This window comes from Podospora pseudoanserina, chromosome 6, assembly GCF_035222485.1.
Source record: "Podospora pseudoanserina strain CBS 124.78 chromosome 6, whole genome shotgun sequence".
Classification (NCBI taxonomy): Eukaryota; Fungi; Ascomycota; class Sordariomycetes; order Sordariales; family Podosporaceae; genus Podospora; species Podospora pseudoanserina.
The window spans coordinates 1,497,213-1,510,584 of record NC_085925.1 but is presented as its reverse complement, the minus strand read 5'-3'; the positions used below and the strand labels follow the sequence as shown (position 1 = coordinate 1,510,584).

Below are 13,372 nucleotides of genomic sequence, written 5' to 3'. Positions count from 1 at the left end.
GTACTTCTCGCTTCATTTTGTAGTCTTCTTTATAAAAGTGCCATCTTGGAAAAAGCAACAACACAGGTTCCATATCACTATGCCACAAAGATTTCACAATGTTCCCCGGCTCACTGTAAATTCTTTTTCATCTTCATTACTCGCTTGATTCCCCCCTCAGCAACACAAGTCACAACAGCAACGCTGCTAGTTCATCATTTCAACGCTCCTCCTTGCTCGCCCTTCACCTTTTAAACCCCCTCACAGAAAACATAGCCCTACACTTTCAACCCCCCCTCGCTTCCCTTAGCCTCGCGCTATCTCAAAGTAGGAGATACCAATCAAACAACTACTACATACTGCTAAACCACACAGCACACCGTTCAGACAACATCCACACCAAACAGAAAACGTAATAGTACTAGACTTCACAAAGAAAGAAAAGAGGCCCAAAAATCACGACAGATCAGTGGTTAATCGTTCACCAACCTCTGTCCCATACTCCTATCATCTCATTCCTTGCCTAGGTAAAATCACCACCAGACACTCCTTCCGTCCCTACCCCTGATGTTATGCCATTATCGACAAAACCTTTTTCTTAAGAACTATGCCACCACCACCGTCTGCTGTTCCAAAATTGCCCGCTTTTCTTGGGAGTAGGCAATGCCCGTACACAATTAAAAGATAACCTATCTTATACCAGTCGCCAGCTGTTCGTCGAGGTAGGCAGCACGCTTGTAGACGTGGGCGGTCAAGATACGCCTCACCTCCTTCCAATTCGTGACATCGTCATCTAACGCCCCCAACTGTCTCTGCTTTCTTCAGGCTAACCTCCGTTGTTTTAGAGCCTCGGAAGGCTTGCTAAAGATGAGGCCGCCCATGTTCCCTTCTGTGCTCTTCACGAACTCGTTCCCCGTGTTCCCGCACCTGCATAATATGCTCCAAGGCCATTTGCACGCGCTGGTCCGGATTTCCTTCACGGTCATTCCTCTAGCCGCGGAAGTTTCCCGGAGGAGGCATCATGCCCCTTCTGTCCATCCGCTCCATCCTATCAAAGGGACTGGGAAGCCCGCCATAGCCCATTACACTTGGCCCGAGACCATCAGGGCCTGGTCCGCCCGGTCCGCCCGGCGCGCCGGGACCGCCTGGGAATCCCATACCGGGAGGTCCCATGAAGCCCGGGGGCGGGGGTCCGCCAAAGAAGCCCGGAGGCGGTTGCATCTGCCTCGGAGGTCCTGCCATGCCCTCAGGGGGTCCAGGAGGGGGGCCGCCAATGTGTGGAGGTAGCGGTACAGATGGGAAGTTGCTGGGACCTGGGGGTCCATGTGGGGGCGGGAAGTTTGGTGGGAACTGCATTCCGGGCATGGGCCCGACATTGGCATTCCGAGGACCGCTGTTGAGCAGCCCGGGAGGTGGGATCATTGGCCGTTGTGGCTGCATCTGAGGCGCCGGGCCCGCACCGCCCGAGGGGCCACCCATATGGAAAGGATGCATTTGGTGATCCAAGCCAGGAGGAGGCATCGGCCGCTGCAGGATCTGTGTCGGCTGTTGCGGAGGGCGGGCATTCAAATCTCCGGGGTGGAATTGACTCTCATCCATGAAGCCTTGTGGTCCCGGCTGTCCACGAAGTTGCTGCTGACGCTGGGACGCGCTTCTCTCACGCTGGTATTCAAGGTGTTCACGGTCTGGCATTCCGGGAAGAGGCCCCTGCTTGCTGGATTGCTGCTGTTGTTGCATACGGGCGAGGAGCTGTTCGGGCAAATGCTGATCTGGCTGTCGTTGCTCAGGCCTCATTGGTTCAGCGCGCCGGTGGCCCTGCATCAGGTGCATCAAGAATTCCGTATTTTCATTGACCACGCCAGGTGTTTGAGGCCCGCGAGGATTGGACTGACTCTGGCGCTGAGAAAGGAGTTCCTGTAAGGCATGCTCCGGCCGACTGACTGGCGGGGAATGAGATGGACCCGGCAGACCCATGCGAGATGTCATCATCTCATAGGGAGACAGCTGTGGTGGAGGACGGAAGCGGGGATCATCACGCCTGTCATTTCCGTACTGTTGAAATGGTTCTGGAGATGCCACATTGCTCTTCTGTGGCATCAAATTGTACAGTCCTCCAGGGGCATCTCGGGGAGGGCCAGGGGGTGGAGGTCCATTTGGGGTAGGGCTGCCTGAGCCTCCCAGACGACTGCTATGGAGCTTCTCTATAAGCTGCTGGAAAGCAAGCTTGTCGGCCTCGCCCGATGGCGGTTTCCCATCGCCAGCAGATGCGGTTGGTGCCGGAGTGGGTGGTTCAGCTTTGGGCTGGCCATTCTCCTGCTGCGCCAGGAATGACAAGAACCGTGATGGCTTCGCTCCCTTGGGCCTGGCCGCGTCCTTGGCTTCGGCAGCGGGCGCGCCTGCATCAAGGCCTGTACCTCCAAAAGCCTCAAAAAACTTATCGGGTCTATTCTCAACGGCGGGTGCTGAGAGCACCTTGGGCTCCAGTTCGAAAAAGGAGTCAGTTGAAGGCTTGTCAAGAGCTATCGAAGCGGGCTTCTCATCCGACTTGGGTCCGCTCTTCATAGCTTCCATGAACTTGCGGAAATCGTCCGCGGTGCGGCCCTGAGAAGGTTCTTCCGCAGGCTCGGCCATCCACTCCGGGTCGTTCTCAACCTTCTGTTGGCGATCCCAGCGCCTTTCAAAGTTTCTGTCCTGGCGGTCATTGTGTCTTTCCGCAGGCCTTTCCTCTGGAGGGGCACGGTCTCTCCAGCTCTTTCTTTCGATATGCTTCTGTCCTGTCGAGGCCTCGGTGGCAGTGGCGGTCCCGCTGTCCTTGCTGAACCATAGGTCGGTCTTGCCTCTGGTAAGTCCATTCCTCCGTGGTGCTTCGGGGTCCTCGTCTTCTTGATCACGTGGGCGGAAGGTACGGCGGTTTCCCCCATCCTGGTCTTCACGGTCCCTAGTCCGGCGGTCGTCGCGAGCTGGGAAGCGGTCGGTACCAGCGCCACCCATACGTCCCTGAAAGCGTTCGGCTCCTTCGGCGCCGAAGCTCTTGCGAGGCTTCACGGTACTCCAGCCCTCGGTATCCTGGTCCTGGTCTCCACGTCGCCGGAAACCATTGTTGTTCCGGCCATCTTTGCCGTCTCGATTATGATTATCCCGACCGAGTCGGTCACCGGTTGAGTCCGCGTCGTTGGTACGATTACGGAAGTTGAAGCGATCGGTTCGGTCCGGTCTGTCTAGATCCTTCGATCCTTTATCCGCATCGCCGCTCCGGGCGCCGCGGATTGCGGTTGCAGATGCGAAGGCATTGCGCGGGGGGCCGAGAATCAAGTCATCAGCAACTATTTTTGTCGAATTAGCAAAGATTGGTGATGAATTGTTAGGCTGATGCTGGGCGCCATGCACTCTCTCCAACGCAGTTTGGGGGAAAGGGTAATCCATACATCCTGAAGTTCGACTAGCATTGCGATCCAACGTCGGACGCCGGTTTTCCTGACCCAGCAACAGACTGTCGCCGCCTTTGCGAGCATCGTTGACCTTTCCGGGCTGATTGCGGAATGTTTCGGGAGGTGGACTGGAGAAAATAGAGGGGTTAGCCAAACCTGTATGTATGATCTGAAATTGGGCCTTCGTCGCATACCCCATCCACTCTTCAGCGGGTGGAAGGCCCGGTGGCTTGACACATAGCGGAGATTGGCGCAAGAAGAGGAGGTGCTCCTCGGTGTAAGAGTATCTTTGAGCCATCGTGGTTAAATTAAGCAGCAACCATGAAAGGGTCGTTGGGCGCTCCTGGCTATGGAGATTGTGGCAGGCGTGGCTGAATGATGTCGACCAGACGTCCGCAGAGGAGTATTTGGTTGACGCTTGTTTGGTTAGAATATAGAGGCTCGAGAGTTATCGAATGTGAAACCAAGCGCTCGATTGATGGCAGCGCAGTGATTGATGGCGGTCCTCACCGGAGGAGGTTATCCCAGCACCCGAGACTGATCAGGAGTCGGCTGTGTTGGCAGGTGAATTGCGGGCGAGGTGACAAGGTGTGGAGCGGTGCAGAAAAGGCAGGTCTACGGGGCGATGGGAAGGGAACTTGTTGCTCGAGGTTCGGCGGATGGGGGATTGGATGTGATGTCGAGGTAGGACGGTCGGTGGAAGCGCGGTGATTTTGGGCTCTTAGATTCTTGTTTGCGGATGTGTGCTGCGGTGTGGTGTGGGTGAGGTGTGGGTGTGGGTGTGCGGTCGAGCAAATCAATGATAAACGGGGTTCGTTCTGGAAGGAGAGAGGGTCTCAGGCGACTGGCTTTTGGGCACTAGGTACGGTAGAACGGGCAGTGGCGGTGCGACAAGCAGTGGCCCGGTGGACAGTGCTACCGACTACGTGTGGATGTGGATATTCAACTCACACTCCGCCGTTGTCCGCAGGGTTTGATTTTTCGGTGCAATGCAATGGCAGAGATGGAAGTAGTTGCTGGGGAGCAGGTGGCGGGGTCGTTGTCTCTTGTTTCGAAGCCTGAATCAAACACCTCACTGGCGAGATATCCTTATCGATAAGAGCTGCCTTTCACTTTCCCTTGCAGTAGACTTGCCTCACCAATCATGTCTTTCACAAGACCATTCACTTGGTCATATCAATTCCTAGCCCAACAATTTCAGCTCCCGCGCAAGGCATCAAAGGGACCATGATGCAAATGTGGGGGAGTCCTTGTGTCCCAAGATGGGAACTCCCTGTTGCAGCTGTCAAGGCAGCCACAACCCTTTCATTCAACAAATCACAGGCCCCCCAACTTCCTTTGAGAACAGTACTCGAGCTTCCGCTGGTAATCTTCAAAACGACTTGGTATCTTGGTATTGTCTCGTACATGCTCTACAATTATTCAATTAAATGCTCAAGGCAGCCCGTTCTTACTCCATTCTGTAACCCTTTGCTGGTCACACGTCTCCCATATCCTCCTACGCAGGCCATCATAGACTGCAGCTTCACTGGAATCAGCGCACGCGGACCGTCGTTCCTCCAACCAGCTCATCACGCTGAATCTCGTCGTGAGCGTAGTACTGCCACCCTCGATACTACTAGCCCGGTAGAGTAATCTCAACACCTGGGTGCGTAGTGGTAGCCTCATGTATGGGTTGACCGCTAGAGCAAGGATTCTCTCCAAGATTGGTCCCCGGCTACGCTTTTTGTGGTAAAGCTCCAGGTCAGAAGCTGAACGTAACCCGTCGATGAGGTACGTCAACAGCCAACTTATCTGGGTATAAAAGGCATCGCCGACGTTGGGCTCCTCGGTCAGGATCTCATCCACCAGAGGCAGCTTGTCCAGACTCCAGTATGGTCCTCGAGTCAAGAAAATGTTGACCCTGGGGTAAAGGCCATGGAGCGGGTCGCGTACGATATGCAAGGCGTGGCTGGCAAACGCGACTATTGTGCTGGGCAGAGGTCCGTTGTTGATATTGTCTTTGGCCGTTTCCGCGAGCTCAGACAAAAGCAGCCAAACTTGCTCCTTCTCTTCATACTGTGATTGTTTGATCTTGTCTGCCACCTTGAGAATACTGACAAGCGCCTCTTTACGGATACTGGCATATTCAGATGCCAGCAATGCAATCAAGGAGGTCGCATAACCTTCGTCGACAAGTTCATCTGCTGTCTTGTTTGCCCACTTCATCAAAGCTGAGTTTTCTGCTTCCAAACTATCGGGGACATGCAGCACGCCCTCCAAGGTTTTTTGATCGATGTTCGTTTCGAGTGTGGCCGCATCCTGTGTATCCACTGCCTTCTTCTCGGATTTTGGTTTTGAAGATGACCAAGAATTGTGCTGAAATTCAAGCCTCTCAGGAACGCCTGCCTTGGCAAGCTTGCCCTTGGGATCTGGGAGGTCACTCACCATCTTGAAAAAGATCGAGCTGAGTATCGGCCTGCTCTCACCAACAGTGACTGACAGCCCCAGATAGCTAGGCAAAATTCGGCCAAGAGCCTTGAGCACCTCTTCCCCTCCATTCTTAGATGCGTGGGGAAGTTGGTCCCGGATAGCAAGAATGATGGGGCTCACGAGTAGCCCATCGATGTTTTGACTAGTGGACTCGGCAGTCTCTTGTGCAATATCTTGCAGCATTTCGACATACTTCACCGATTTGCTGGCGCATTGCGTTAAGCAGTTATCCAAGAACGGCCATGCCTGAGAGGCGTACTTGGAACAAGACTGAAGGGCTTCAATCAACGGAAGCAAGCCAGGGTGTGCGGCATGACCTGGAACGAGCTGTTGTTCGACGGCCACAAAGTTCAAAACCTGCTTCATCGCCTCCAGCGAAACACCCTTTGGGGCCTCGACGCAGATCTTCAGCAACTGAGTGAAAGGTGACAAAGTGGCTCCCTTCGAAGCCCCGAACCACCGCATGCCAGGAGAGTACCCAGCAATAGCCAGAAGACTTTCAAGTTCTTTCAGCCCGAGGGCAAAGTCACGCGGATCCTCCAGTTCTTGGTTGGAGATGCGGCCCAGAACAGCGTCTAGATGGGCGGAAACATCCAATTTGGCACTCAGCGTAGCTTGAGGCAGCACCTCATAGCATAGACGTAGCAGCCGACTTGCCGCTTCGCGGTGGAGTAGATCCTCTGTGGGGATTTTTTGGCATGCAGTAATCATATAGCGAATGCCAGGGGCGCGCTGGCAAAACTCGTCCACCAGCCTTCGAGCGGCTTCGTTCCATATCGACTTATTGGTGTGAGAAGGGTCCTGGTAGATTGTGATGACAGCATCAAGCTTCTCTATGGCCACTACCAGGATCCTCGTGGCAAAGAACTTGATCATATTTGATTTGTGTTCTAGGCAGCGGACGAGGGCCTTTTGGTTCAGAGGAAGGGGGAGGACGTTGTCAAGAACAATTGACGTAGGTGGGGGCAGCTCGGGGACGTTTGGACCGCGGCACAGATTCTCTGGTATTGGGAGAATGACGGTATTGAACAAAAACGCCGCGTAACCAATCCATGTGGCAGAAAGCTTCGGTTCAAAGGTGAAAGATTTGTTGTTGATGAAGTAGTTGGCCACTAGTTCCGGTGCCACCTTGAAGATAGAGGTGATGAGTTCGCTTTGTTTGACGCTTGACCAAGGGCGCAGATTTGGTAGAAAGTTCGAGAGCGTGTAGTTTCGAATAGGCACTTCCGTCTTGAACTTGTTCATCCACGCAACCGCTTCCAGGCCCAAGTCGTCGAGCTCCGCCCTTGGTATTGTCGTGTTTGGGTCTATCTCCCGCGGGTAGAATCCAGCGTCCTGTCTCAAGACGCCACAAGCTGGGTTTGTGCACACAGCTAATAATAGTTCGTGGGCCATATCAGCTATCGAGGGCTCGTCTTCCGCTGGGGAATCGAGGCGATACTGGTAAAGCGCCGATAATCGAACAAGGGTCGAGGTGTTGAGCAGGTTTGACTTGGCCTCGCGGGGAACCTTATCGTCCATAATAATGTGATTTTTCAGCCCAACGAGTAGCTCCTTGAGCATATATGGAGGATCCTGCTTGACGTCCCTGGTTAGCGCAGAGACGATGTCTCTTTGGGAGAGCAATTCCTTCTTCGCCTCTGGGTGAAGGTATTTGATTGCGGCGAGAAAGAATTGAATAGCATTGGTGCGAGCCGAAGGTCGCTTGGTGTCTTCCTTGTCCTCTCCCATGTGGACGATACCCATATTGCGGGCCAATGATTTTAACATGGTCGCCCTCGCCCTGAAAAGGGGTCTTGCAATCGCCCCTCCATCGAAGCTGACCGCCTCCCTCAACAAGCGAAGTGTGGGAGAGATGACAAAGGATTTCCCCTTGTCAGCGGTTAAATTCCGACTGATCAGCTGTTGAAATTCTTTGATCAACAGTGTTCTGCAAATTCCAAGCCCGTATGGGACGGTCTCAAGCGACTGGGAGAGCAGCCTCAGGAGCAGGACGAGCACCACGGGAACAGCGGACATGAGATTGTCGTTGTTGGTTTGACCGGCATGACTCCATGTGTGCATAATATCTGGCAGGTAGACCGGGTTCTCCCCATCTTCGGCGGGTTTCTCTGAATCCAAATAATCTCGGAGAATTTTGGCGCGTTCGCTCTTTATGCCGCCATCTGTGCTGAGGAGTTCGTCAAGGTAGAGTTTGAGCGATTGAAGACCTAGAATTTCAAGTTAGCCGCACAATTGACCTGCCAACACTGGAAACGGAAGGTACAAACCATGTCTTAACCGCGCTGGGTCCTGGTCGAATACCAGGAGTTGCCTCAACTGTCTGTTGGCGTGGACTTCCTCGGACGTCGGTGCTTCATGAACCACCTTGGCTCTTTTTCTCGGACCACCGACAGCATCGCCGCCATAAGAGAACCGTTTCCCCATTCTGCGCAAACGAATCCAATGTCGAATGAACTATGCGACAAGAATTCGGGTATGTTGTCGCAAAACAGCGTTGCTTGGGTAACTTTCTGGGAAATTCGCTATTCTGCACCAAGTCACCGCTTTCCAATCGTGAACTAGCCGGGCGATAAGATCACTAGCTCAAGTCAGATAAGACCAAGCTTTCTGTTCCCCATTCTATTGATAGAAGCCAACTACCCAACTTAAAAGTACACACAATTAAATTACTCGATGAAGCTCAAAGATACCTAATCTGATATGTTCCTCACTTGATATCTTGGTTTTCTACTTGGCTTCATACGCGGACAGAACTAAGCGAACTATTCAGAACGACTTTGCGCCACAACCCTAACCCGTATCGTGGCACGAACCCAAGTTTTTGAACAATCAGCTCAACGACCTGCAGGGGCCTCGCACGACAGCTTGGATGACCGCATCTGTGAGATCTTCTTTCTACGATTCGCACCTTCGGTCCTCCACAATCAATGGCCCAGCCACCAACCACTTTTCTCACCTACCTCTCGAAGCGGGGGGGGGGGTTACGATGATGCTTCATAGTAATGCCGGTTATCGGCAGCATGCACTAATCCTCTCTATGTACGGGTTCCGAAACAACGGTCAATCTTTACCTAAACCTTTGCCAGGGTGCTGTGCAGTCACACCCCTCCAAGGGCCCAGTCAGTTCCTACACAAGAGAGGGGGACCTCCCTCCTCGAGTTGACTCATGACTTCTCACCTTCACTCTCATGCACTTGCCTTGAAAACCTCTTCGATAAACCGAACGTCGTGCATTGCATTGCAGCTCAACCTGCAACGTCAAAAATACTCTTTGGGTTCTGCGTCGCATTCGGTTCATCGTCCCGTCTTTTACCAACACAGGGTCCGGTCCGGCTTGCCTCATCCGAACAGGCCGAGCCGTCAAGCTCTCTCCGGTGGCGGACTTACCTTGAACACTTTCAACACACACAAAATACTTCTGTAAAAAAGGTCATCAAAATGCCTTCAAGTCCAAGAAGTCAGCCAATTTTAGCAAGAAAAGAATCTTCCATCCCCAGCAGCCACCATGACCGCCACGCATCCTTAGCAAACTCCTTCCTCTCCACTTCGCCTCTTGCCCAAGAAGTCCTGGCACGAGACCTTGCAGCTTTCTCCGATGACGAAGACATACCCGTCGACACAGAAGCAGTTGACGGATCTGACCATGGAGAAGACGATGCCACCCAAGGACCAACTCTGTACCGCCGGCCAAGCGGGATAGCCTTTGGGACTACCCGCCCAGCTCTTGCTCTTCCCTTGGGACATGATGATCCCGCCTTACTCACCCGCACTGAGCGAGCCCGCAGCCGTGATGCTGAACGGTCTTTGCTGAGGGACAATCATATTCTTCCGCCTAAACACCACCATGAGCCACCACCAAAAGGCATCGCCGGCCAGTTCTCCCGGTTGTACAAACGACTCTTCAGCACCAAGGTCCCTCTTCCGTCCAGTGATGAGGAAGCACCTCGCATCATCATTGGTCCGGATGAGCGGGCTCCCTTGCTGGGAAGCACCTCTCGTCATCCATCAGATGCCCCGGAAAATCTCAACGAGCAATGGGAAGCTGCTGTGGCGGCAGGACAAATCCGCACCACCTGGCAGCGGGAGGCGAAAACTATTGCTGGTTATTCCAAATCACTGATTGTCACCTTTTTGTTGCAGTACTCCTTGACAGTAACGTCCATCTTTGCTGTTGCAAGACTAGGAACTGTCGAGTTGGGAGCAGTGACATTGGCTACCATGACAGCAAACATCACCTGCTACGCTCCTATCCAGGGTCTGGCCACGAGTCTGGATACCCTCTGTGCGCAGGCGTTTGGGTCCGGGCACAAGACCCTAGTGGGGCTGCAGATGCAGAGGATGGTGTACTTTTTGATGTTGGTGCTCGTGCCGGTGATGGGGGTGTGGTGGAAGTCGGAGGAGATATTGATCAAACTGGGAATTGAAGAGGCAAGCGCGGCGTTTGCGGGGATTTATCTCAGGACGATTGTGTTGGGTGCGCCGGCGTATGCTATATTTGAAGCAGGGAAACGGTTTGTCTTGGCCCAGGGACTGTTTCATGCTACTACGTATGTGCTGCTTGTGGCGGCGCCGGTGAATGTTCTGTTGAACTTTTTGTTTGTGTGGAAGCTGGGTTGGGGGTTTAAGGGCGCTCCGATGGCGGTGGCTATTACGCAGAATTTGTTGCCGTTGTTGCTGGGGCTATATGTGTGGAAGGTGGAGGGGAAGGAGGCGTGGGGAGGGTTTAAGAAGGGGGCCTTGAGGAATTGGGGACCGATGATTAGGTTGGCGTTGCCGGGGATGATTATGGTTGTGGCGGAGTGGTTCGCTTTTGAGATTTTGACGCTGTTGTGTGGGAGGATTGGGGTGACGACGCTGGCGGCGCAGAGTGTGTTGGTTACTATTACTTCGACAACTTTTCAGATTCCGTTTCCGTTGTCGATTGCGGGCTCGACGAGGGTTGCGAATTTGGTGGGGGCTAAGTTGGTGGACGCTGCGAAGACTTCGGCCAAGGTGACTGTATTTGGAGGCTTTCTCGTGGGGGTGTTTAACCTGACGATGCTGACGGTGTTTCGGTATCAAATCCCGCGGCTTTTTACTGACGATGAGGATGTCATCAACTTGGTTGCGAAGGTCCTTCCTGTTTGTGCGCTGATGCAGGTCTTGGATGGCATGGCTGCTGTCTCTCATGGGCTGCTGCGTGGTATTGGCAAGCAAGAATTTGGAGGATACGCCAACTTGGTCTGTTATTATGTCGTGGCGCTGCCCATCTCCTTTGGCTTGGGCTTTGGCCTGGACTGGAAGTTGACTGGCCTCTGGATCGGCGTCACGATTGGCCTAGGCCTGTGAGTTCTCCTTGAACCAGCTTTGATGATGCGATTGCTAATATTCCTGTTTAGCGTGTCGTTGGTTGAATATGCGTTTATCTGGGCATCTGATTGGGATCAGGCAGCCAAAGAGGCTGAGAACAGAAACAACGCCGGCTGATGATAGAAATCCAAGAAAAAGATTTGGAAGAAAAGAGGAGAAAATCGGGCTGATGAAACATATGACGACATCACAAGAATGGCAGAATGAATAGGCTATGAAACAACTATGAATGGGTTGACTATTGCGATGGTTTGGGAAAAAATACACATAACGCTTGTTTCAGCGTAATTTACAAAGGGATGTGAGGCAAGCATAAGTAGATATATGCCCAAACTTGGGGCTCGGGTGAAGTTGGAGAATAGGGGTAAAAAGGGGCATCAACCGCCGGGCCATGCCGGTTAGTACCTAATGGTTACGTACACAATATTTACTTCCACCAAAAACCAAGATGATTTTTTTGGGTTTGGTGACGAGTTTCATTAAAAACATTTCACCGCCCTCACATGATGGGCACAATGACATTCGATGCAAAGCTTGTGTATCTTCCTCTTTGGGTGTAAGTGGCGGGTGCACCCTTCGGGTGGCAAGGGTGTTCTTTGAAGGGTTCTGGCGGTCCCCGCGATTTGCCCCTCGTGCCAGGCTGCTGGGCCGGGGCCCGGCGATTACCCGGGCAATAAAGCAGAAGGGTTCAGGGCACCCACTTTAAATTGCAGCTGTGTTGACCCTTATCGTGGACTTGTTGAGGAACCTTAATTCCTTCCAATATAACTTGCGCCCAAACCCTCTGTCTACCACCCGTGACGCGCTCCTAACCTCACCCACTTCATCTATACCGCCCACCATGTCTGTCACCACCATCGAGACCCAGACGCGCAGCGTCCCCATCACAGCCGAGACCATCCTTAGCCTGTTCCCCGATATCGACACCAGCGGCGAAGCGCTCGAAGGCCACGATGAGGAGCAGATCCGCTTGATGGACGAGGTCTGCATCGTGACAGACGAGAATGATATGCCGATCGGAACTGCCAGCAAGAAGCTCTGTGAGTTGTCACCATAATACAAGAAGCAGCTAGGAAAGGGGGGGAGGGGTTGTTATGCGCGGGGTTCATGTTGTACTGACCAGGAACACCACGCGCAACCAGGCCACCTCATGACGAACATCGACAAGGGACTCTTGCACCGCGCCTTCTCCGTCTTCCTATTCAACGACAAGAACGAGCTGCTTCTTCAACAGCGTGCCTCCGAGAAGATTACCTTCCCGGACATGTGGACCAATACCTGCTGCTCGCACCCGCTGCACATGGCGAGCGAGACCGGGTCCAACCTGGAGGACTCTGTTTTGGGCGTCAAGAATGCTGCGCGACGGAAGTTGGACCACGAATTGGGCATCAAGAAGGAGCAGGTCCCCCTGGAGGACTTTCACTTCCTGACACGCATTCACTACAAGGCGCCAAGCGACGGGAAATGGGGCGAGCACGAGAGTGAGTAGCAATGATGTACAGCCGCCCCGCGCTGTCGTGCCAATGTGCTAACCATGAGGTACCACTTTAGTCGACTACATTCTCTTCATCAAGGCCAATGTCGATCTTAACCCCAACCCGAACGAGGTCAAGGACGTACAGTATGTCTCTGCCGAGAAGCTGAAGCAGCTCTTTGAGGATCCTTCCCTAAAGTTCACGCCTTGGTTCAAGCTGATCTGCAACTCGATGTTGTTTGAGTGGTGGGCGAACTTGGACACCGGGCTCGACAAGTACAAGAACGAGCAGGAGATCCGCCGCATGTAGTGGACGGGATCGGAATTCGGATTACACAGCAAAACACAGCAAAAGAAAAGTGCAGTTTTTCGAGACGTTGGCCGTCCGATTGGTTTCCGCTTTTTATGCCTAAGATATCCGCTCTCTGCTTTGTTTGGACCGGTGACTTATAAAGCCGGGCAGAGAGCCGCTTGCTTCCTTTTTCAGCACCTTGCATACACAACACTGGTAGTGTTACTTAATCGCAGAGCAATTGCTTTGGGGAGGCTAGGGTGGGGGGTTTCTACCAAAATAATAATCAGAAGAACTATTTTCCTGTAGATTCGGCAACGGGGTGTACAGAACATTGGTGCTCCGGGAATGCAACCATGCGATGTGACAACAACA

General features: G+C 53.1%; 4 protein-coding genes across 4 annotated transcripts; 2 read left to right on the top strand and 2 right to left on the bottom strand.

Moving 5' to 3' along the window:
- Positions 1-6: 6 nt before the first annotated feature.
- QC764_602990 (uncharacterized protein) lies at positions 7-4,448 on the bottom strand. Its single transcript, XM_062948804.1, has 3 exons — positions 3,602-4,448; positions 3,405-3,535; positions 7-3,302 (listed from the first exon to the last, which is right to left on the bottom strand). Exons 1-3 carry the CDS (start codon positions 3,703-3,705, stop codon positions 970-972), a joined length of 2,568 nt encoding a protein of 855 aa, XP_062797434.1. The 5' UTR covers positions 3,706-4,448; the 3' UTR covers positions 7-969.
- Positions 4,449-4,764: 316 nt separating this feature from the next.
- QC764_603000 (uncharacterized protein) lies at positions 4,765-8,376 on the bottom strand. The gene is made up of 2 exons (XM_062948805.1): positions 8,150-8,376; positions 4,765-8,089 (listed from the first exon to the last, which is right to left on the bottom strand). The coding sequence occupies exons 1-2, from the start codon at positions 8,304-8,306 to the stop codon at positions 4,842-4,844; spliced, it is 3,405 nt and encodes a 1,134-aa protein (XP_062797433.1). The 5' UTR covers positions 8,307-8,376; the 3' UTR covers positions 4,765-4,841.
- Positions 8,377-8,498: 122 nt separating this feature from the next.
- On the top strand, positions 8,499-11,683 carry QC764_603010 (uncharacterized protein). Its single transcript, XM_062948806.1, has 2 exons — positions 8,499-11,206; positions 11,261-11,683. Exons 1-2 carry the CDS (start codon positions 9,321-9,323, stop codon positions 11,346-11,348), a joined length of 1,974 nt encoding a protein of 657 aa, XP_062797432.1. The 5' UTR covers positions 8,499-9,320; the 3' UTR covers positions 11,349-11,683.
- A 233-nt stretch (positions 11,684-11,916) lies between these two features.
- On the top strand, positions 11,917-13,015 carry IDI1 (isopentenyl-diphosphate delta-isomerase idi1; the record flags this gene model as incomplete). The annotated part of the gene is made up of 3 exons (XM_062948807.1): positions 11,917-12,271; positions 12,374-12,712; positions 12,783-13,015. The coding sequence occupies exons 1-3, from the start codon at positions 12,073-12,075 to the stop codon at positions 13,013-13,015; spliced, it is 771 nt and encodes a 256-aa protein (XP_062797431.1). The 5' UTR covers positions 11,917-12,072.
- Between the last annotated feature and the right edge of the window lie 357 nt (positions 13,016-13,372).